Source organism: Canis lupus, chromosome 4, assembly GCF_011100685.1.
Source record: "Canis lupus familiaris isolate Mischka breed German Shepherd chromosome 4, alternate assembly UU_Cfam_GSD_1.0, whole genome shotgun sequence".
Lineage (NCBI taxonomy): Eukaryota > Metazoa > Chordata > Mammalia > Carnivora > Canidae > Canis > Canis lupus.
The window spans coordinates 70,806,077-70,830,580 of NC_049225.1; the positions used below are offsets into that span (position 1 = coordinate 70,806,077).

A 24,504-nucleotide genomic window follows, 5' to 3' on the forward strand; every position below is an offset into this window, starting at 1 on the left:
CATGGACAAAAATCAGAAATTCTTCATTAAAAATCATTATTTCAAATAGAGTTCCGTTATATTTGGTTTCTAATCACCAATATCTGAAGTCTGTGAGTTATAGTTTTTATTTCTACCGATTCTTCCTTATGGTGGCTTTTTCCTATGACTTCGATGAACTTTGAATATGAACTTTTGTTTGATCTTAATTTGTGAAGAGTCTAAGGGCTTTTCTCCAGAAAGGATTTGTAATTGCTACTGATGAAAGCCAGGGGGCACCACAACCTGGGTCCACTTTGGTCCACTTCTAGAATCCTGGACTTAATGCAGAAGTCTCATGTGTTGCTTTTCTACCTCTGGTAGTGGCTTAGTCTCAGATCATGAGTATGCAATTGGCGTCTGCCCTCTAGATAACTCTGCTTTTCCAGTTTTCTAATTTCACACTGTTCCTCTAATTTTGCTATACTGTTTTCTGTTTTTTGTTTTCTGGTGGAGGAATTTTGGAGATTTTCTTTAGCCAAAGGGGTGGGGGAAGGAAAGGAATGAAAAATATAAACTATTGATTATATTATGCAGATTTAATGGTGGAGTTGTCATTTGGTTAACTTTGGTTGGTAAAATTAGCAGGAGTCATAGAAGGCATCCTGAGGGAAGACTGGGAATTCTGTAACTCAGAGGAGTTACAAAACTTTCCTGAAAATTTTTTCCACTTGGGTATATGGCCAAGGGGCATATTTTAACTATCCATATTTTAAGGGGCATATTTTAAACTACCCTTTATCAAATGGAAGCTTGGCTTAAAAGAATATTGCAAAGAAACTACGTGTAACAAAAGTTAGATACTTCTGTAAGTAATAAAAGCACAGTTTTAAAATACAGAAGCTCAGGTACCTTTACTACTGATATTAGCACTTTATCAACATCATTATAAGAAAAAAAGCAAAGGCAATGTAATCAGATGTCACAATGTCAGCAACAATTTTTTAAATGAAAATTAAGATCACGTAAAACATGATTCTATGTAGATTATCCTTTACGGTTACTTAAGTCTAAGTATATACTATTCCTTGAGATGTTAGCTGATGATAGTATAAAGCTATCTGATTTGCAAAATATTTAAAAATAAACATTCAAAATGTGAAGGTAATTTTCTATGTTTTTAATGATGTGAAACATGCAGTATTGAATTCAATACTTTGGAAAATGAGAAACTTAGCAACAGACAAAAAGGTACATATTGGTGGGGTATAATACAGTGGCATTCCCTGCTATGATAAAAAAAAAAAAAAAGACTGAAAAAAAAAGCCACAAAGAAAAAAATTTGGTGACAAACTAAAATGTTCCATTGGTCAACCAAGAAAGAAAAAATAAAAACAGAAACAAAAAACTCAAAAACCTGAAGATTTGAAGAAAAAGATATTGAACAAAAATGCATTACAGAACCTTTGCTGTGCAATTGGATAGAAGCATAGATGCTTCTACACTTGGCTTAGTTTACGGTATTTGCTGAATTCTATTCAGCAATGAAAATACACAAATCGCTATTCTTTCTGCTCCACTAAAGATGGACCAGAGCATGTGTATCCTTATCTAAACAACTTCCTTAATAAAGGCAATATTTTATGAAAAATCGATGTTTCTAAAACTGAAATATCAAAAGATATCTCAGAAGAGTAGAGACAGTACCACATGTGATAATTTTAAATAATAAAGACCTTTAAAATATAGCTTAATTTTTATACACCTTGAAAAGAGAAAGGAAGTAACTATGAAAGTGTTTTATACCATGAAGATGTTTGATATTTATTTAGTGGTAAACTGTTTTCCATAGTGATTGGTGGCTTCTAGTACCACATTACCTATCAGATATTTTAAAAATATTTATTTAGTCTTTCCCTTCAAGGTAAATGTGATCACAATAACTAAAAATCTTACTACTTTTCGAAAGAAATTTGTGCTAGGAGGGAGCACTTAGAAAATAAATATTTGGAAACATTTCCACAGTTTTGTGATTTTTTTTAATACAATTAAAAATATAAATGTGTCACTTATATAAATGTTTATATTTACACACTTAAAAATCATGGAAAGTTTTCTAACCTGTTTAAAATCATTCAGATGACGAGTTTTGAAACCATTTTTAAATCACTTGCTAAAAATTTCTAAATGTTATGCCTTCCCATTTGCCCTAAAAATGGATTGACATCGGGAAAGACGGACCTTTATTAGCGAAATTACCTAAAAAAACCTTTGTATAACTGATTGTGGAGTTGAAAAATGAGTGTTATGGTTTAGAAACTCCAATAGTTCCTCTATTTTTTAAAAAAACTTGGTATATTGTGAGATTTCAGCTACTAAAACTCAATATCCAAATAAATTCTTCCTAGAATTGGACTTTTGAATTGCTATATCATAAAGTATTTAACAAGAAATTAAAAAAAATAATAAAGTATATTCAGCCCCACTTTTTATTAGTGTCATTAGTAAAGTAACATTAAAATTTATTTTTTACCAATTTTATTTTATCCTTGTTTTATGTCTTATTTAATAATAATAAAAAAAAAAGTTGGGACTCCTGGCTGGCTCAGTCAGTGGAGCCTGCGGCACTTGATCTCAAGGTTGTTAACTTCGAGCCCCATGTTGGGTGTAGAGATTACTTAAAATCTTAAAAAAAAAAATGAGTAAATACGTATGTATTGTAGTATGTGCACAAATGTTCTTTTCAAAACGATGAGATGTACAAGAATTTGGTGGTCCATTGCTTAGCAAATTATTATAATGAGATGCTTATCATTGTGACTTAAAACAGCTGGAAAATTTTCTCTAAAATAGTTTTTCTTTAAAAAATTATATAAGTAAAAATTTGTTTTAGAAAAGTTAAAATGAAAAAGATAAAAAGCACTCAAAATTCTATCAACCAGAGATAATCACTGGTTGAAATTTTAGTGCATACCTTTCCAAATTTTATTTTCTGAATATATATATATATATATATATATATATATATATATATATCTCCTCCTTTCACAAACATAGGCACATACCCTATATAAAACTGTTTTGATAGAGTGCCTTTATACGTTACGGAATATTCCTAAAATGAAATTTACAAGAGATCTTGGGACAGGAATTAAAATTTAAAGGAACAGTACTAAGAGGCTCCTTCCTGCTATTTTGAGACTTCCATTAAAATGTAAAGGAACAATGCTAAGAGGTACACAAGACCAAGGATGAATCTTCATAATCAACACTGTGCAAGATTACAACATTTGTTTGATTTCAGTCCATTGCCTGTCATTTTAATGTTCTTTATCTAGATTTTAAATGTGTGGTTTAACTCTGAAGAGAAATGACCAAAACACAGACCACCAAATGTTGTGGTTTTTGACTTGCTTTATCTTCATATGGCCTACACTGTAAGGCAGATAGATAAAGGGAACTAAGATTTTGGTAAGGCTTTGTTTCTGTTCAACATTATCTCTCTTCCCAAAACTGATAAAATTTGGTTTTTAAACTAGAATTATTAACTTTGTGTAATAGGATAGAGAATAGAAACCAGACAGTGATTACCAATGGAGTCATTTATCTTTGGAATCAAGCAGTTATCTCTCAGAGGTGTGGTCCTGGAACCAATCTCATATGACATTTTTTATCTGTGACTAATACTACAAGAAAAGACAGTTCATTCACACAGCAAATGAAACCTAGTTGGGAAATGAAAACTCAGAAGAGGAAGTCACATTCTCAATGACCAGATTAGAATCAAAATGACCCGGAAAATTGGAGAAGTAGTAAGAAGTAAACAAAATGAGTAAAACATAGGGGTGAGCTAGAATAAACCAGGAAGAAAAACAAGTTTCAAAAAGAAGAATGGCTAGCTATTGGCAAGTATAGAAGATAACTTAGAGATTTTAACAAATAACAAGCTGACTAGAATCAGTAATGTATTGTTTAAAAAGCAAACATAACATTGTGAAATGTATTCTTCACTAAAATTTCCCTAAACTCCTACTTCCCAGTGGAGTGTCATTTGCAAACACTAAGAACTTGTCCTTTTTACCAGAAATCCTATTATTCACCGTAACAACAAATGTGAAGAACATAGGCGCTTAAATGACTAAAAGAGTAATAGAAGAAAAACTAGTTTCATTGTAAGATTGGGGAAAGATAAATTTTTTTTTTTTCCTCCTGGAAGAGATGGAATAATTGAACAGTGATCTTTAAATAGGAAAATACAGTGGAACATATAGTTACAAAAATGAAAGGCTATTAGATTCAGGCTTTCATGTACCTTAAGTAATTTAAAAGTGGATCAGTAGTACTGAACTTTCATGAAAGAATGAAAGAGAAAATGAAGTTAAATTGTAGTAGGAAGGAGTTAATCTAGAATAAATAGGAACAAAAAAATAGGATAAAAGGGGTCGGTTAAAAATTGGAACAATTCTAAGACTCTGGTAAAATGTCCACTGATAGATTTCTACCTCTCTAAAATTGTGAAATATGACATATGGAAGGATGAAATGCAAATATTTAATGTCCTAACCGGACCTCAAATTTTTGTGATTTTTGCCTTAGTTGTAAGTAAAATAATCTTGCACCAAGACCTAAAAGCTCCAAGAGCAAGAGAAAAGTTTGTTGTTATCAAAATTCCTAGTGGTTATGTCAGGAGACATTTTTAAAAAGTACTCTGTGTGGCATCTCCGAATAGGAAGGCAAGACCACCAACAGGTATCTGATTGTAGACCTAATAAGAAAAGGACCTGGAATAGAGAGACAGAGGATAGTCTCCTAAGGCAGCAGGGTTCCTCTTTTATTTTCCTGATGATGCTACAGCATGAGGCTTTTATTTTTCTGTTTACAACTTTTCTTATTTTACATTAATCACAGGACATTTAAAGAGTACAGATGGCAAACAAGAATGAGAACGTATGTGTAATTCCACAGCTGAAAGGAAAAGAAAAATCAGTTAACATTCTGATGTATATCTTCTCAGACTCTTTCCTATGAACAGATAGGTAAAATCTTTTTACTGTGTACGTATTTTAAACGTGCATAAAAGGAGGGAATTTTGTAAACCCTTGCTTGATTCAAAATCACAAACATGACTTTAAATATTTAAAATATTACGGTATCATAAATATACTAGACCTACAACGTTTTTTTAATGGTTGTAATAATTTGCATAATCCCTACGTTTGGTCACGTTTGCAATTGCTCACCATGATTCACAACGGCAAATGTTATCTCCAGTCTTGCTTTTTTTTGTTTTTTTTTTTCCTTAAGTAACGCAAAAAAGAGCACTGGAACAAAGGAACCCAAGGCACTTATTATTCATCGAACTTATTATTTATTGAATGCTTATTTATCCTGGACATTGCACGACCTGGGAGGAGAGAGGTCGTTAAAGCAGGAGCTCCACTGTTTAACTTCCAGTCTCTTGTGATTTAAAAAAGAAAAAACAACCACACACACACACCAAGTTGGGGAATAGGAGGCGGCACGAGGCTCACCCGGTCTTGAAAGTTCGTGCACTTTAAAGAGAAGGCTGCTGGGTCAGAGGCCAGGTGTCTGTGTATGGACTGGGTGAAGCAGTTTCTGGAATTGAAAGCTCCACCGCGAGTAACGACTGGGTTTCCGCGCGGACAATGCGAAGCCGCCACCCCTCCGGGGGCCGGGCTCGGGCCGCACGCCCCGGGGAGCCGGAGCCGGAGCCGCCCGCCGCCCCCGGGTCCCCCCGCGCCGCCCCCGGGTCCCCCCGCGCCGCCCCGCGCCCTCCGCTTCCCGCCTCCCTCCCGCCGGCGGCCCGGGACCGAGCGCCCGCCCGGCCGCCCCCTTGGACCGAGTGTGGCTCGGAAGCCCCAAGCGCAGGCTGCTTCGCGCGCGGCGGTCGCGGCCGAGGGCGGAAACCAAGTTGGCTTAACGCGCCGAGTCGGCCGCAGCGAAGCGGTCCGGGAAGGGCCCGCGCCAGGCGACGCCGCGCAGCTGTGCCCGTGCAGAGCGCACGGGGTCTCGACTGGCGAGCGGCGAGGGCAGGGCTGCTCCCGGCTCGCCTCGGCTCCCGTTACAGTCCCCGCCGCCCCGGAGGGGGAGCGTCTTCCACGCGGCAGGCCCCGTCAATGGGATTCCCCTCGTGGGCACTGCCGCCTCCCGGCACGCGGGCTCTCGGAGGGCCGGGCGCGCCGGGGGGGGGGGGGGGGGCGCGCGCCGCGAGCTGCACCGAGCCCCGGGGTGGGCGCCGCGCCCCTGCTCGCCCCTCCTCGCCCCTCCTCGCCCTCCTCGCCCCTCCTCGCCCCGGGCCGAGCCCCCGCCGCCGCCGCCGCCGCGCGCGCGGAGGGGGGCTGTGGGGGAGGGGGCGGGCGCGGCGCGCGGGGCAGGGAAGGGGTTCTCGCGCGATCGGGCGAGGTTTCCGGTGTTGTGACTGAAACCCGTCAATATGGCGGCGATCGGCCGCGGCCGCTCGCTGAAGAACCTCCGAATACGAGGTAAGCCCGCTGCAACCCTCCCCCCCACTGCCTGGGGCCCGCGACCCCTGGCCCCGGCCTCCCCCTGGCCTCGGGCAGGCGGGGCCCTCAGGGGCGCTGGCCGGAGCCGGGGCCGCCGCCGCCGGCCTGCGAGCGCGTCCTAACCGGAGCTGTGTGTCTGTTTCGCACAGGGCGGAATGACAGCGGCGAGGAGAACGTCCCGCTGGATCTGACCCGAGGTAACGCGGGGCGCCGCGGGCGCCGGCCGGGGCGCGCTGTGGGGAGGGGCCGGGGGCGGGGGCCGGGGCCGGGGCCGGGGGCCGGGGGCAGGGGCGGGCCCCGCGCGGGCGGCGGGGGCGCGGGAGGCAGAGCCCGAGCCCGAGCCCGAGCCCGAGCCCGAGCCCGGGGCCGCCTCCCGGGACCCATCCCCCTTCCCAGTGCCCGCGCCCCGCGCCCCGCGCCTTTCTCCGGGCCTCCGGGTGCGGCGGGCGCCGGCCCACGCCGAGCGGGACTCCGCGGGGCGGGCGACCCCCGGGGCTCTCCGCACCCCCGCCCGGAGGCGGCCGGCGGGAGGTCGGGCTGTTACTTAGGCTGCCGGAGGATGTCGGAGGGAAGAGCGACCACATCCTGCCCTCCCCGTCCCCCCGCGCGGCGGCCGGACCTGCCGGGTCCTTGCCGGCCCGCGCCGCTGCTTTCCTCCTTGCCCCCCGGCCCCGGGCGGTGGGGGGGGGGGGCAGCGTGGCTGACTCGGCAGTGACCCCTGGAATCGGGGACTGCGGCTCGGTGTCTGGGCTGCGCCGGCGGTCCATGCCCGCTTCCCGTGCCCGGGCGGCTGGGACCGTAGTTGGCCGAGACCGCCCCCTCACCCTCGCCGCAGGTTCATTGTTTACCTTCTGCCGCGGCGGCGGGTTTGTTTACACCTTGGGAACGGGGCGAACCCCGCGCTGGCGTTTGGAAGGACCCGGTCCAGCTACTGGCCAGCGAATCTCCCGTGTAGTTCACCGTGCTGGAGTCTGTTCGACAGTATCTCGCCCAAGATGTAGTAGTTACACGCCAAGGATTTTTTTCTTTCTTTTCTTTCTTTCTTTCTTTATTTCTTTTTTTTTCCCCCCTTCCACCGTAAACAGGATTTGGTCTACTGATGCCAAAGAAGTCCGATTTCACACTGGCTGTAGCCGAGTGTAAACTGGTTCGGCTGCCTGAGAATCGGCTTCCTTTCTGAGATCTGAAAAACACTTTAGGAAGTCCGAGTCGTAAACATTTTATTAGAAATTCGAAAAATCTAACCCGTGTGCTGCTTGACGCAACGACTGTTATCTAAAGTATTTGTCAGACGCAGGCCCATTGTTGAGGCTCATCCCTGGTATTTAAAGCATAATGCATTATCTGGCTTGCCTTATTTTGTCTGTCCTAGGGTAAGATAACTGTGTCATCAACTAAACAGCTACTTTCCATGTAGCTGCCAGAGTACGTTTTTGTAAGAATCTTTCATTCTGAAAGTTCAGGGACTTTGCTTTGGCCGAAACTAGGTGCTGGTGTGACAGGCAGAAAGGGTTTCTACCGATGCACTGAATTGGAACTTCTTTCAGCAGATAGGGTTTGAGTGTTAGTATACAAAGATGTAAACGCTTTTGACTGTTGTGTAACCTTTTGGAAACCTCACTATATAAAACACACACGAAAAAAATCTATGTAAAATGTGTGTGGGGAAAAGATTTTCTAGTAAGTTTCCTTACAAAAACGAAATTCCCACGGAGTTGAAAATTAGCATTTGAGTTCTGTAACAGATGTGCTTTATTAGTGATTTAATTTCTATGTGGGCATATGCGTCTATATGGTGAAAAGAGCATTTATTAGATCTTCTGTCTCAATTTCACGTTAAAAGCTTGTTGGGATGTGGTGCTGAAAACAAGTTATATTTGTGCCTTAGGTTTGCTGAGCTGCTATATATAGTAGTTTCTGTGGTTGGTATCAAAATTTTGGTTTGTAAAAGAGCTCATGTACAAATTTGATAAACCCTTGATTTACTCCAATCTTACTCAAGTACACAGATAACTCTGTATGTTTACTATTTAAAATGTCATATGCCCGGAGCACTTTGTGAACACCATTGTTGACAGGCATTTTTAGGATGATGCAAAAGGCAGAAGAAAATGGTATTTCTGCTTGCCCTGACAAAATACAAATTAGTTTGGAATATACACAGCCAATTGCAATGGATTGCAAAAGACATATGCAAATAAGAGAGGCTATATAGGAATAAAACATTCATTATATAGGGAAGTTATAGAAGTACTAGTAGATCTAAGGTGATGAAAATCACAAAGAATTACACTTTTGTAATAGTTTGAGAACTATAGGGCAGTTTGGGTTGCAGCCGAAGGGCAGCTGTTTGTGGATTGGATTACGGTATGTTTTAGATAAGATTGGGTAACCAAAACTAGGTTTTTAATGCGAAGGCAGTGTTTGCCCTCATTTTAATTGTTCTATGCAACCTTTGAGAAGTTCGTTAATGTAGCTATCTCACAAAGTTCATCATTAAATAGAGGTCATGGTCATTGTAATTCCTAAAGGAGCCAATCAATGTATAGTGAAAAGAGATCAGACTGTAAAGTCAAATAGTTCTGGGTTGTAATCTCAGCTAGGATCCTTAATAGTTAGGTGATGTGGGGCAAGTTATTTGACCTTGCTTAACTCTTGGTTTCTTCATCTCAGAGAGAACTTCAAAGGGTTATTAAGAATGTGAGAAGTAAATGAACTAATGCTTAAAATAGTACGGGAGCTTATACTTTTGTGAGTGATGTTAACTAGATGTTAGTTGTCTTCCCACACTATGAAACCAAAATTATTTATATCACATTTAAAATACTTCAGAGTTGTTTTGAACATTATAAACTTGTTAATAGGATTTATGGTATCGAGGCTTTCATTTCTTTTTTTAGACATAACTATTAATTGGGTAGTCTGAATAGAGTTCTTGAGTATAACAACTGTCGAGAAGTATTCCACGAGATTACCATTAAATTAGGTCTAAGCAAAGAGTATTATATGTGCTGAAGATAAAATGTAGTGTTTTATTTTCTAGAACATTAGAATTTTTCTCTGACTCAAGAAAATTTCTTGGTAACAATGATTTGACTAGCCTTGCAAGCTTCTTGAGGCCCAGGAAAGTTACAGGTGCTTTGGTCTTAGTATTGGTATCACTGTTCATACGTGGTGTACTTCAATTAAAAATTGCTAATGAATTAGTTTTGATCTAGTTTAAGAACTTCATTGCAGTAATTCTCACAGTGAACTTATTGGTAACTGTTGCTTTCAGTTTTGTTCAAACAACTATTTATTTTGTGAAAGTCCCTGATATTTGCTATTGATATAACTTAAATACTCTCTCTGTTTTGCATGCCAATATCTATTTTGAAACCAAAACGCTTCCCTTAGTCACTTCCACTGCAAGGATAGCCTGTTTTGTTTTTCTGTTATCAGTCTCCTCGTACATTTCTTCTGGTACTGGATAACTTGAAAATTCGACACAGAGTATTCTTCCTGTGTAAGTCCTTCTTACTAAACAGTAATTTAATTATTGTGTTCAAAGTGAATTTCCAGGACATGGACAAACCTGTACTCAAATCTATTAGAATAGAATTTATTTAAAAGTATTGAGTTTTATATTTTTTGATTTTTGATTATCCGATTCTTTAACTTTTCTGTTAGAATACAAAAATTGACTTAGTTGCTGTTCGATACTTAAAAAAGTAGGAAGGTTATCTGAATGATGGAGATTTGAACACTACTTTTTTGTTTTCTGATTTTTTTGTTTCTAGTGAGCAGATTACTCATGTTGTTTAACCACTGACTTCAGTTAGACAAAACAAACATTGACAAAATGCCTTTTATTTACTAAATGCTGAATTAAGTGATGTAGGAATGAAGATGAGGAAGATGTCATTCCCCTTTTTAGGAGTTTACTGGAACAGATATTTAAAAAAGGGATTGCAATATGGAATGACAAAATAAGTAACCAGACTGTACAAGGATCAGAAGTAGCCTAGATGAGAAAATGATGAATTGTTTGGTGGGCAGATGATCAGAGTGGTTTACTTCACATAAGAATAGTGGTGGACATAATGAAAGGAAACACGGATTCCCAAGAGACTATACCACACCTTGGAAAGGTAAAAGTCAGCAAGAAGAGGAGCTGGCTAGGAAGCTGCTGACGTAATCTAAGAAATGGTGGGGAACTAGACCAGGATGTTGAAGATAGAAATGAAGGTGAATATATTTTGAAACAGAGTGATCATCTAATTTGTTTTCTTCAGATTTCACACTGGGTTTGGAATTCTCCTGCTCTGCACAGAGAACTTATATTTCTTTATTAAGAAAGTAGAAGCTGTCTAATCTGAATTCCGTTGACTTCTCCCCTTTATTTATTTTTTAAAGTAATCTCTGTGCCCAATGTGGGGCTTTAACTCAGGACTCCAAGATCAAGAGTCACATGCTCTACCTACTGAGCCAGCCAGGTGCGCTTGTCTTCTTCCCTTTATATTTTATATGTACTTATCTTCTGGTTCCCTGAGTCAGGGAATAAAGCATCTCTGTTCTTTCCAAGGCTAACCTGGAAAGGAATTTCATGCTCCTAATACTGTTTCCTCTGAGATTCTTTGTAGAACTGGAATCCCTATCTTCATTTCACTTTCCTATTGGATCAGTCTTCTCATGTTCAATGATCATTTGTTGTATCCTTCTTATGGCTCAGGTACTACTATACCAGGCATGCCATGGTGGTGGGAGGTGTGGAAAGATAAAGATTACAAAACAGCTGTTTTTCCATTGCTCTACAGAAAGAATAGTTCATCTTCACTCTAGTTTTTTTCCTTAACCACTATAGTCTTCTAAGCACAGCTTTCCCCATGTACTGAAAATAGTTGGTTTTTTTTTTTTTTAATATTTTATTTATTCATGATAGAGAGAGAGAGGCAGAGACACAGGCAGAGGGAGAAGCAGGCTCCATGCCAGGAGCCCAACGTGGGACTCCATCCTGGGACTCCAGGATTGCACCCTAGGCCAAAGGCAGGTGCTAAACCACTGAGCCACCCAGGGATTCCCTGAAAATAGTTTTTTTTAAAGGATGCTGGTAATCTCATGCAAAATTCATTGGCATTTTTAAGTTCCCTATTCTATTTAAGTACTACTACTGTGTTAATAGTTTTGTTCCAGGCTCTAAAATATGTTATCTCCGCTAATCTTTAATAACTGTTTAAGGTATTCTTTTTATCCCTGTTTTACAATTGAATATATAGGTTCTAAACTTCTTTTTTTTTTTTTTTTTGGTTCTAAACTTCTAAAGGTCTGAGATTCAGGTAAGTTATTCAGCCAAGGTCATAGGATTAGTGAGTGACTATACTTGTAGCCACTATATACTATTGCTATTCTTGTAATTATTTCTTCACTTGACTTCTGTGAAATATTCTCCTGCTGCTTTTCCTGCCTGTCATGCTGTTCGTTCTCTGTTCCCTGGCTGGTCTTCCAGCTCCTTAAGCAAATGAACCTTAAGGTTCTGTCCTTGATCTTTTCTTCTCTCCTCCAGTGCTGTGTCCCTGAACCACTTTTTCACTGATGGCTTCAAAAATCCATGAGTTGAAAAAAAAAAAAAATCCATGAGTTGAGATAGTTATGATAAATACATTTTTATTCAGACTCTTTTTAAGCTTGCAAAATGTATTAGTATTATGTGTCTACTACTCATCTAAAAGGCTTGATGTGTAAAGCTTTCCACCCCAAGGCATGTGCCTTTCTCACTTTATAATTACCACTACCATCAAGCTAGAGGCCTACTGCTTATTTTTGTTCAGGTGCCATTTTTCTTCAGTTTGGCTGTGAAATATCTGATGAATCTAGTCCCTCCTATTCCATGTCATTGGTCTTGTTTACATCTTTATTATCTCATGGGTCATGTAAAATCTTTTCTCTAACCTTTTTTTTCACTTTATCTGCTATATGATTGCCAGGATTATTTTCCTGAAATGTAGATCTCATCTTATCATTCCCTTAAATAAAAAAACAAAAAACAAAAAAACAAGGCACACTCATATTCATACTTCTCTGCCTCATTGTTGCTCGCAGAATAAAGTCCAGATTTCTTAGCTTGGCATTGAAGACCTTGTATGATTTATTCCAGAATTATTATCTTCTGTACTGTCTTAATCATACTATTCTGTCAGCCTCTGTGCAGATTTACTTGTGTAAGCCACTCTCCTCTTTCTTCACACACAGTGCTTTTCAGAGGGGATGTGGAAAGTTCACTAGTCCAAAGCACTTACCTCTCCGTTCTTGTTCTTTCCCCTTGGAGATTGTATTATACCCCTGGTTTAGAAAAAAAATGGCTTATTCCTTACATATGGCATACAGTTTTTTATTTGACCTTGTGCAGGTTGTTTCCTCTGCCTAGAACTTCATTTTCAGCACTCTTTATTGAAATCCTAATTCTCCAAGGTCTTCTAGGTCACAGGCTACTTCTAGAAATCATCCCAGTGGGAATTCATTGCTTCCTCCTCTACTTTTCCATATTTTGTTTGTTCCTTTCTAACTATCACTTCCCGTCGCTTTCTTTGTCTTCGTTGTTTTTCCCTCACTAGATCTTAAGCTTCCCCAGCATCTATCATATAATGGAAGCATTTATTGAATGTCAGAATGGAGAGAGAGATGAGAAATGGAGTAGTACAACGTTAAGGGAGTAGAAGTAAAAACATTTTAGGTTTGCAGTCCTGAGGGACAATGAGATTGATGATGCCATGAAATGAAGAAATCCATTTTGGAGGGATGATAATGAGTTCAGCTTTGCACTTTGAATTTCAGGTGATTAATTCTATCAGAGGTATATAAAAGGTAGCTGCAAATACTGGAATGGTTCTAAACTTGTGATCTGATTGTTCTCTGCATAGGGCATTGAGACAGGAAAGAAAGTAAATGGAGAAAGAGCTAAAGATTTACGTATTAGAGGAGGAGCTGATGAGAGTGTCATAGCATAAGAATCAAAAAATGAGAAGAAGGTGGCCAAGAGAAGAAAACTAGCAAGACTATGATCTCTCAAGCCAAGAGGGAAGTTTTGGTTGAAGAGACTGCGAGACTGTAGCATTGAAGTTGGTGTCTGGAGAACTCAGTTCTGTCTTCCTTAATCTAAGAATGATGTTGGCATACTGTTTAACCTCTCTGGGCTTCAGTTTCCTGGATCTCTAAAATGCATACTACATTACATGTGTAGCACTGTCACCTTCTGTCTTTGTGATCCTCAGATATCACCATGTTTCTGGGATATTGAAAGATTGAAAAGAAAGCATTACAGCCTTGTTAAATCACTGTGAGAAGTATTCCCATAAACAGTAATGAATACATGTAGGAGTGATGGTATTTCATAGCACTTTAAATGTAAATTATAGTCAACTCTCAATTTCCTTTTAAGTGATCATCTGCAGTGACTTGCTGCCTCCTCCCCCTCCCAGGTCTCAGGCTACTGAAAATAGGGCTGTGAAAAGCACAGTGGGGTGAGTGAATGGTTTGCATGCCTGTGTATCTGTACCTCTGACTATCACCAAGCTAAATACAGTCCACTCTCACTTACCTGCGCTTAATAAAAAAGGTGAATAATGATGAGTGCTAAATTACATCATCTAAATAGCACTATTTATATGTGGCTTGGGAAGATTTTCTATTCTTTCCTCCCCTACAATAGATTGATATATCTTTTCTTTTATTTGAATTATTAGCATCAATTTTTATTTCCTGAGCAAATACTTTTAGAATAGCAAACATAAATAGGTTAAAATATATATTAGGTAATCCACATGCGAATAATTGAGAGTTGACTGTTAATGCTTTTTTGGATCATCCATTGTTTTGTATTATCTGTGCTTTTTTGTTAGTGTGGCCAGGTTAAAGCTGAATAACTACTTTAAAATTTTATCTCTGCAGTGAATATACTTCTAAAATTATACAGATGCCAAACTAAATTGAAAATAATAGTGTAAAACTCGATAAATACAACATATGTCCCAAGTCATAGGATTGAAAGACTACTTAAGTACATTCTCAAAACTTCCTTTTACAAGGTTTTTAAGCCAGATTGCACAAACTGAGTAAAGCACCTGGTAATGATGAAATTTATATAAAATATAAAATTAAGAATATGCCAAGGCTTCAAACACCCTTTTTGTGGAGTCAATTGAGTTTAGTAAGAAATACAGAAAACTTAAAATTACCTGGATTTTCAAGAATTTGGCTCTTTTAATTACTTTGCCATTTTTTTACCCCAATATTTTGAAGATTTGGATTTATAGTGGTTTGTTGATCCATATATTATATAATTGAATTAATAAATATTATCATGAATCAGGAAGGCACAATTCTTGGCTTCAAGTTTATATTATAGTTGGGATATACCTGTATCAGGGCATAGTATAAGATAGTAATATTTGAAGAACCTACCAGTTGTCCTTATGAAGGAATCAAAAGCTGGAGGAATTGAGGGGAAATAAAGAGAGATAGGTAAGGAGTAGCTTAGAGGTAAGACCTCATAGAAACTTGGCACCTGTAAGACCTTTGCATAAAAGGGTAGCATTTGAATAGGTAGAACTTTGGATCAGTGTTTTAAAAAACGTAACTTAATTTTGTTAACTAACATTTCTGGCATATTATTCAGTATTTGAAGGTAATGTTGAGAAAAAGTTGGCAATTATATAAAATCTCTTAATTATTGAAGATTGATTATATTTCAAAGTAGGGTTCTTCTGGCCTGTAAAGGTAGTGCAGGACTGGACTGAGAGCTTTTAGGCATATTGTGAAATAATTGTGTGCTTGTGACTATGAGTATATAAATGCTTGGCTGTTATTCCAAATCCAAGTATAAATGATTTTTTTTCTTCCATTGTTTTGTAGTATATGTGTTTCCTTTCCCTTTCATTAATACTGCATGTTCAAAGGGCTCTGTAAATATGTTATCAAACTTACTTATAGAGGTATGAAATTTGGAAATAGAGATTATAAATGAGATGAGTAGTGTTTTTGTTATTTTCCACACTAAAATGACCATGTTTTCTGATCTCAGAATTTAAACATGTCGCCTCACAGTGAGATAGAATATTTGAAAATAAAGTCATTCTGAAAAACATGGAATGTTTTATTGCTAAATCCAGGCAACCTACCCAGCCCTCTATTTATTTGGGTAAAGGGTGTACTGGGGAAATTATTGCTTTTATTAAAGCAGCAAAATGAGAATTGAATTGCCACTTGCAGGGATTTTAGTGATCTTGTTCAGAATCCAGTGTAATTTCATGTGTTTCTTATGAGTGAAGAGACACAGAAGCTGTAAACAAAGAAGACTGCCAAGTAATTTACTTTTAGTTACTAAGAAGGAACAGCTTGCCAGATAAAAGTGTATTTAACTGCTTTTAGATGTGTGCACATACATATATTTATCTGTAGTTTCATACTTCGAGAAATCACATCTTAAGGTAGTATTGCTAATTCTTTCCATGCTTAATGTTCATCCCTCATATACTAAAACTTTTAATTGCCCTGTTTTTTCTCCACTCATAATTCTGTATAATATACTCCCTAACCTTCACCACACCACCACCATCACCACCAGCCCCCTCCCCCAAGAAAAAAAAAAAAAGAAAAAAGAAAAAGAGAAACTGAAGGGAATAGAGTTGCAGAAAGAGTGAGAAGACTCCAGTGGTTGGAGGTAGGTGAGCTGTGAACTCTTAACATTTAGCTATATGGCAGTTTCTGTGTGTGTGACCACGTGGATGGTGGAAAATTGTGGGATGTTTTATTTACGTGTGTTGTAGATAAGTTTTTAATCATACCTATCACATGATTAGCCTAAAATCATGATAATGGAATATTTGAATACAAATAGCTATTTTTTTACTTTATTTTAGAATGACTTACAATTTTATTTTATTGCTGTATCCTGTAATTTCTAATGTTACTTTTGAATGGTATAACTTGGTGCAAAGCAGGTCAGATTAATTCTTACATAAGATTTTCTATGTCATGTAAGAATAATTCTCAACATAAGCTTTTACAACTTTTTAATGAGTTAAATTTTGCATTAGCATAACCTTAAAAATGTTTAAATCACTGTATATTTTAATAAGAACTTTAAAATAACCTTTTTCTCCTTTGTCATGGGAGAATTCAGTGTTATGTGTTCATGTTTCAACATTGTTTTGAATACAGAAATATATATTGTTTTACCTAGCGTAATGGAAGACGTTTAAAAAGATGCTGATTATTCTTTAAAAAGAAATAAAAAGGATTGAGAGGGATAAACTGTAGCAGTTGCCTTTTGCTATGTTATTGTTTCTTGTAATAGTTATTTTGCTGTATTTAAAAAGTTTAGACTTACTTTTGAGTCCTAGGAAAATTTGTTGCTTCCATCAGTAATTGTTTCTGTATTAAGAGTACTGAGAAAAAAAAAAGTGTAATTATCTTTAAAATAAGTAATTATATTGCAAGTAAATGTTCACTTGGGGTACTTGAATATGAGTGGATTTGGGAGAGGTATATGTGTATATTATGTTTATTTTTAAGCATATTTGTAAGCTGCTTTAGAAATTATTAGCTCTCCCCATCAAAACAGGAATCTTCTTTATAGTATCTGACAGATGTCATCCATCATCGCTCAAACCTTTCATTGATAGTTAGCTTTTTCAGAGTTTGTTTCTTTGTTGAGTAGCTATGTTTGTTAATGAAATTCTTGTATCAAATTAGCCAAAATTTTATAAAAGAATCATTTTTTAATAATTGATCCTAGTTCTTTTGTTTTTAAAATTTTATAAATATTTACAAATAAAATAGTAGGTTTACTCATGTTGGACACTGCCGTGTGCTATTAGAGAGTCTTCCCCTTTTCTTCTCCTCATACAGGTCAGTCACCAACTACTTAGTACTGCTTGTGTGTCCAACATTGTTCTGGTTGTTAGATGTTTAAGACATGGTCTTTGATTACAAAAACAGCAGCTACTATATTTTGAACTTTATAATATATTGGAAACTGTTAAAAACATGACTTAAATTATTGAATTTAGTCTTCCTACATTTCTAGAAAATGTGTTTTAATATCCTTATGTAACTGATGAAGAAAGTTGGGCCCAGAGGATGCCTAACTAGCCCAAGGTCATACTGGCAGTAAGAGAGAGAGGTAGGATTCAGGTCCCATTCATTGTTTTTAATTCTAAAACCCTTTATAATCTTTCTAAAAACAAGTACATGCACTTAACCCTTTATAATCTTTCTAAAAACAAGTATAGTAGAAGATAAGTCATATTACTGGAATAATTAGTGACAAAATGAGTATGCTATATTTTATAGTAATGTTGATTTGGAGCCCTTAAGAAACAAGTTATTGACTGAGCCCTTAAATGCACATATGAACCATTTTTGATAAAATTATTTCTGTAACTATTACGTATTTCTCTCCTTTATTAAGAAGAATATATCAACTACATTTTAACTTCTCTTTGGCTGGGGTCATCATTATGAATGTTGATTATTGTGTTGGAGGTAAGGGGAGGATGATTTATTACTACCTTGTGTGACATTGGACTGCTCTTTTTGATCTCATGTGCTGTTTTCTTGCATTCAGCTGTCACTTTACATTGCAACTATATTATTCCTATATTTAGCAGTCCTTTATTTTTTTACTTTTACCATGCTATAAAATAGAAACTGTAACTGGACTTATTAATATTATATGGAAAATAAACATAATTAGGTTGTGATTATGATGAATAAAGGGGCCCTACTATCAATAATCATGTTTTCTGTAGTGAATAAACTTGGTGATGATACTGCTTTGAATGTTTATTGCCATTTTTTGATATGCTTGCTTTTATATCCTGGTTATTTTCCACATAGCATTGCCACATAGCATTCAAGGTAGATGAGATATGACTTAATAGAGTTAGTATATAATGTATACAATATGGATGGTAGGATTATCTAAAGATAGATACTAAGGTACAAAATGTGACTGATACGGACACAATAACATTAAATAATGTGCTAATTGCCTAATATAGAGACAATCTAGCTCTTGTAGCTAAGAGCTTGGGCTTTAGAGTCAGACACCTCTAGATTTGAATCTTGACCCTGCCTCTTAGTTTTTTGAGTTTGGACAAGTTGGCTTTCTGAGCATGTTTTCTCATCTCTGCTGGAAATAACACTTGAGGAATGAATGAAATGTTTGTAAGATATTTATTACAATTTTGGCACATTTTGGCACATATCTTTACCTAATACCTGTAGATATTAGGTTTTCTTTAGTGGTCATTTAAAGCAAAGGAGATGAAAGAAGGGAGAGAGAAGTGTAAGCTGGGAAAAAAGTAAGAGAAAGTGGGGCATTGTTACAGCTCTGAATGAGCAGGATGGTGTTAAATCAAGAGGAATTGAGCATGAATAAAGGCATTAAATGTTTTACTGAGAGAGGAATAATAAGGAAATAGAATTTTAGTATTCATATTGAATTCGTAAGGTAGAGGTAAGTAACTGAGGGCTTTGAAAACTGTGGAGATGTTAGACCCTCTTCTCTTTTTACATGTTAAAATGCATAACAGAGAGAGTAGTAAATGTTACTAAATTATTTTTTATATAAAGAAAACCTAGATCCAAAAAATGTTTGTCATAATTGTATAATCCTATAAATTTTGACAAATTGAACATGTGAATAATCAGAACCCAGATCAAGAATCAGAATACTGCAGTACCTCAGAAGCTCCCATTCTGTCTCCTTCTGGGCACTACTTTCCTATGGGAAGGATACCACTATTTTGACTTCTCATACCATAGATTAGTTTGGCTTGTTTTTTAACTTCCTATGATACACTTATACAGTATGTACTCTTTTATATCATCTTCTTATGTCCAATATTACATTGTATCACCATGTTGTATGTAGAATAAACGTTCTATTAATCCAAGTCTGCATAACATGTATCAGGTATGTTACCATGCGATGTCTTTTTGAATGGGCAGTGGGTTTATATGAGTGGACATGATTTGGAATGAGATTAATTCCAACTTTATTTAAAAAATTTAAATCATTTTGTGAATATCTGTCTGCCTTTTTAGTTTGACCTTTTTGCTTTAATACATTGTAGTCAGTAAATACATCTAGATAGGTGAATTTTTTTTTTTCTTAATGGTTGTTCAGATCACAATAACCTACTCAAAGCTACAGGTTAGAAAGTTAGTTAAAAAAAATTCCAGTCCAATAAAAGTTTTGTGTTGACCTAATTAAATTGGTGGAATGATTACTGAAATTGGGTTAGTATTTCTACAGAAAAAAAGCGACAGTGATAAACATGTCTTGGTCCTTACTTCAATGATACACTCATGCGAAAATAACAATTTATTAATATTTTGGATTTACAACATAGCTTTAAGTATTTATCAAAGTTGATAAGTTGTTAGAGTATAAAAGAGAGATGCTTCTCCTTGAAGGAACATAAATGTTTGTCTTTTATGATTCTCTTAGGAGCTCAAAAGGGACCGTTAGAAATTTGTCCAATCCTGCTTTAGGTTTCGCATATGAGGGAATCCTAAAATAATGTGATTTTTTTTTTTTTTTTTAGTAGACATGTTCGAACTTTACGAGGTTAAGTGAAAGTGTCTAAGACCTTATTGATAGTTATGAAGTGTCTTTGATTGTTTTTCTCCCCTTCCCTATATTTCTCAATTTTTCTCATTGGTTTCTATCTCTAGTCTTTCCTTTGGTGACTCTTCAATATAATAGGATATGATATAGAAATGGACTATATTGGTCTTTTAGCTGCATTTGAAGTGTTTTATGTTCCTTGACTTAAAATAAAATTTAATTGTTAAAATTTTTTTTGTTTTTGTTTTTACTTAATCATTGAATTTTAGGTCCCCCCCCCCAACCCCCCCAAGAGTCGGTGATAGAAAAAAAATTCCACTCCTCATAACTTGGTACTTGTCCCCAAGAAATTTGAACTGTTGCATAGGAAATTGATTAAATACTTGAAGACATTTTAGCAATATGTGCTTAGCATAGATAAGTAGAATAAAGAACATTTTACTTATTTCAGTGTGTAGGAATAAATGTGAACGTGAAACAAGTATTCACTATACTGAAGGTAATGAAGTTTCTCATAAAGTGCATTTTCTAAATGTTGGTAATTAAAAAAAAATTAGTATTTGTTTTAAATTTTCATGCATCTACTCTGGAAGTATGGAAAACAATGAGTTTGGAATTCCCTGAAAGTGGGAACATCCTAATAACTTCAGAAGATTCTTGCTGATTTTGAGTCTAGACTGTTTAGTTCACTGAGTATGGATTATTTGCTATCAAAAGATACTTGGCTTTAGTAGTGAGTTTTGAGTAAATGCATATTTGATACTGTTAATTAGGAATGACAACATGCAATAAATCTATATTTGTTACCAAGTTTTACAGGGTTATATTATTTATTGTTCTTGTACATATACTGGTACATATTTTTTTTTTCAACTATTTTAAATGATTTTTCTTAGAATAGCGCTGAAGTAGTAAACTTTGGTCTGTCCAGCACAATCAGAGGTTGGTCTAAAATGGTATTTTGTTTATTTTGTGAAGGGTTTATCAAATGATGTGTTGTTTTAGCAAACAATCTAGAAATTATATACTTTGAAGTAGATGTTTCCTTTAAGTGGTCCCCTTAAAAGGATATGTACTTCTTCTAGTGGTGATGTCACTGTTTAAAAGACTTTAAAAAAATTCTGCTTCTAAAGATTGCTAAACCTTATAATGTAGTCCTTTGAATTGCTATTTGATCTGTGCTTTGGGCGTGAATTGGAGTTTGGGAACTGGTCAAATACAAATTGTGGTCAAATATAATGGAGATTTGTTAGCTCATTGATTTATTCACTCATTCTTTTGAAGAGTATTCATTGAGCACCTGCTATATTCTCAGCACCATATTAAATACTGGGATGTGTATAACAAGATAATTTTTCTGAGATATATACTACCACTATATGTGGAGACTCCCATTGTAATCTGGTCTCTGACTACCTCTTCAGCCATTCTCATTTCCTCTTTTTCTCTTATTCACTCTATTTGGCAAAACAGCCTCCTTGCCATTCATTCTATTTATATTCTCCTTTCAGACCCAGAACTTTTGTGCCTTTGTTAAATTCTGTCTGAATTATTCTTCCCCTAATATTTGGAGGCTCGCTCCCTTACTCTGCATAATTCTGTTTATTACTTTATTAATGAGACCTTCTCTGATCATTCTATGTAAAGTAGCCCCCATCTCCCTCACTTTCCATTCTTTTATATTTGTTCTTTTATAGCCCTTGTCACTACTGCCATTACAGTATTATTTATATTGTCTGTCTCCGTAGAATATAAGTTTTGTGAGGACACTTTGTTGTTGTTGTTCACCATTGTATCCCTAGTGCCTAGAAAAGCCCCAGCACATTGTATGTACTTGATTAAATATTTATTGGTGGAATAAATGACTATCAAGTTTAGTCATTAGTATGATGGTTCCAGTATGAGGGTTCCAGATAGCATATTCAACATCTTGACCATGTAGTCACTTATATCAACATATCTGTGTTTCAAACTTAATATTTATCTCATTGTTTTAAAAATCTTTCTATATTTTTCATCTGGGCTAAGAGCAGTACTTTAATGGGGCCAAAGCAGACACCCAGGAGACATCCTGGCCTCATTTCTTGTCCTTATTCTACACATCAAATCTGCTACCAGTCTGATGATAATGATTTTATCTCTGAAATCTGTTAAATCTATTGTCTTTAAGGATATTTATTTATTTAGAGTGCATGGTGGGGGGAACAGAGGCAGAGGGAAAGGGAAAGGGGAATCTCAGGCACACTCTGCACTGAGTGTGGACCCTGACAGGGGGCTCCATTCTATGACCCTGAGATCATGACTTGAGCCAAAAGTAAGAGTCAGACACTCAACCCACTGAGCCGCTCAGGTGTCCCAATTGTTTTTATTTCTGCTGCTGTGCCTTTTTTTGGGCTCCCATTTACTTTCCTGGATGAATGCATTGGCTTCATCACTACTCCCTCCATTCTAGTTCTGTCCTCTCCCGATCTTTATTGTAGCTAGCAACAGGTTTTCTAATGTAAGCTAATCTTAATATCCCTAGCAGAGTTCAGCATCTTCCTTCTTTGGGCTTTTATAGTATATAAAATTTTCTGTGTTACATTTCTTACAACATGGTGATAATTTGTTCATGTCTGCCTTCCTCAGGCACAGTTGGCAAACATTTATTGACCTTTACTATGTGTGAGATACTGTTCCTTTCCTGGTGATTCAGTGGAGAAAAAGATTATGTCTGTCCTTGAGGAATTGTATTCTGGTGGGGGAGAATGCAGACAATAAACATTTGAACACAGAATGTTAAGTAAGTAGATACTCTGAATAATGTACAATTAGATATTTAAAAGAGAGTTGAGGGCAGCCCCTGTGGCGCAGCAGTTTAGCGCTGCCTGCAGCCCAGGGTGTGATCCTGGAGACCCCAGATCGAGTCCCACGTCAGGCTCCCTGCATGGCGCCTGCTTTTCCCTCTGCCTGTGACTGCCCCCCCCCCCATATATATATATATATGAATAAGTAAATTAAAAAAATCTTTATAAAAAAAGAGAGTTGAGTGGTGGTTGGGATTGTCAGAAAGCTTCTCTGAAGCAGTAATACTTAGTTGATTCAGAACTAATGAGGTGGCATAAAGTGAAGATACAGGGTGAAGGTCTACTTCTTCCAAGTAGAAAAAAGTAGTACAAAGGCCCAGAGATCAGGAAGGAACAAATAATGATTAGTGCTTAATGAATGAGAGGGAGAGTATGAGACTAGAGATTATGGTATGCTTGCAAAAGGAAGCCATTAGAAGGTTTTAATTAAGAGAGTGATGTTATCTGATTATTTAGAAAGATCACTCTTGGTTGTTCTGTGGATAACGGATTGACGCCCCTGGAGAAGCATAGCACACGTCACTAAATCAATGTTAATTGAATGAATAAGTGAATGAATTAATTCTTTCACTTTATATCCATTTTGAATCACATGAGACTTCAGTATTCAAGAGGAGAAAGCCACAAAGCCAACATTGTAGAACTGATGGTTGCACTTCTTTGTAAGCTGTATGTCTAACCCTAATCACTTTAGTATCTTGAGTTAGCAAATAATTGTCATTAATGAGAACTCTTTGTGACCATAAATGGAAATGCTGTATTCATTAATTTATTTATTCAATTAATTATTGACTATATACCATAGATTATTCTGCTAAGTTTTTGAAGTTTCAAGGTTGAGGTTACAAGATAAATCAGACCTTGCTCTTAAAGTTAGTTGTCATTAAAAAAAATGTAGATTGGTTGGATGGTTAGGCTTGATTGACAACTCAGGAGGTTGAGAAGGGGGTTATAAGCCTTCCATGACCTCTATAAAATATGATTCTGTTCATTTCAGTTTCCTGCTGCTGTTGTTAGAGGCTTTCACTTAGATGTTCAATATATCATTGAAAGTAGTATAAAGGAAAGGGAAGATAGAGGAATGGAGGAGATAATTTTATTTGTGGGAGAAGTTAATTTTACCTTTATTCTCTGTAATGTTTTTAAAATTTTTATTCTGAATATGAACTCTGATAAGTAAGCACAGTAGCTTATAGGCAGAATTTTGGGGAAAGTCTTGTCTGGGTATCACAACTTTTACATATTTTTATAATTGTACTTTTTTTTTTAAGTGAATGAGATTCTTGCAATATGTTCTCTTTTAGCATCTTAGATTTTCGGCTGTTTCAGCTGGTCATTCAAGCTAACAATCTTTTTTTACCAGATTTTGCTTTTTAATTCTGTGCACAGTTATTATTAGTATTATTATTTTATCTCTACACCTGACGTGGGGCTTGTACTCACGACCCCAAGATCAAAAGTCACATCCTTTTCTGAATGAGCCAGCCAGGCAATATTCTGGGTTCTGAATATTTTTTACAGAAATTTTAGAATAAGTACATTTGTATCTTTGGTAAAGTAAAAT

At 37.3% G+C, this 24,504-nt stretch overlaps 1 protein-coding gene and 1 long non-coding RNA gene across 4 annotated transcripts in view; one reads left to right on the forward strand and one right to left on the reverse strand.

The window, feature by feature from the left end:
- Positions 1-7,840, reverse strand: part of LOC119871560 — a 31,760-nt gene extending 23,920 nt beyond the window's left edge. The window contains exon 1 of the long non-coding RNA XR_005358549.1: positions 7,331-7,840. This is a non-coding gene — a long non-coding RNA (uncharacterized LOC119871560). The remainder of the gene's footprint in view (positions 1-7,330) is intronic.
- Positions 6,361-24,504, forward strand: part of RICTOR (RPTOR independent companion of MTOR complex 2) — a 117,375-nt gene continuing 99,231 nt past the window's right edge. For 2 of the 3 annotated variants that reach the window (XM_038535257.1, XM_038535258.1), the window contains exons 1-2: positions 6,361-6,461; positions 6,632-6,679. In XM_038535257.1, the coding sequence (XP_038391185.1) occupies positions 6,413-6,461; positions 6,632-6,679 (97 nt within the window). In that variant the 5' untranslated portion in view covers positions 6,361-6,412. Of the gene's footprint in view, positions 6,462-6,631; positions 6,680-14,036; positions 16,177-24,504 lie in introns of those variants that run through there. The other variant, XM_038535259.1, reaches the window with a different exon arrangement.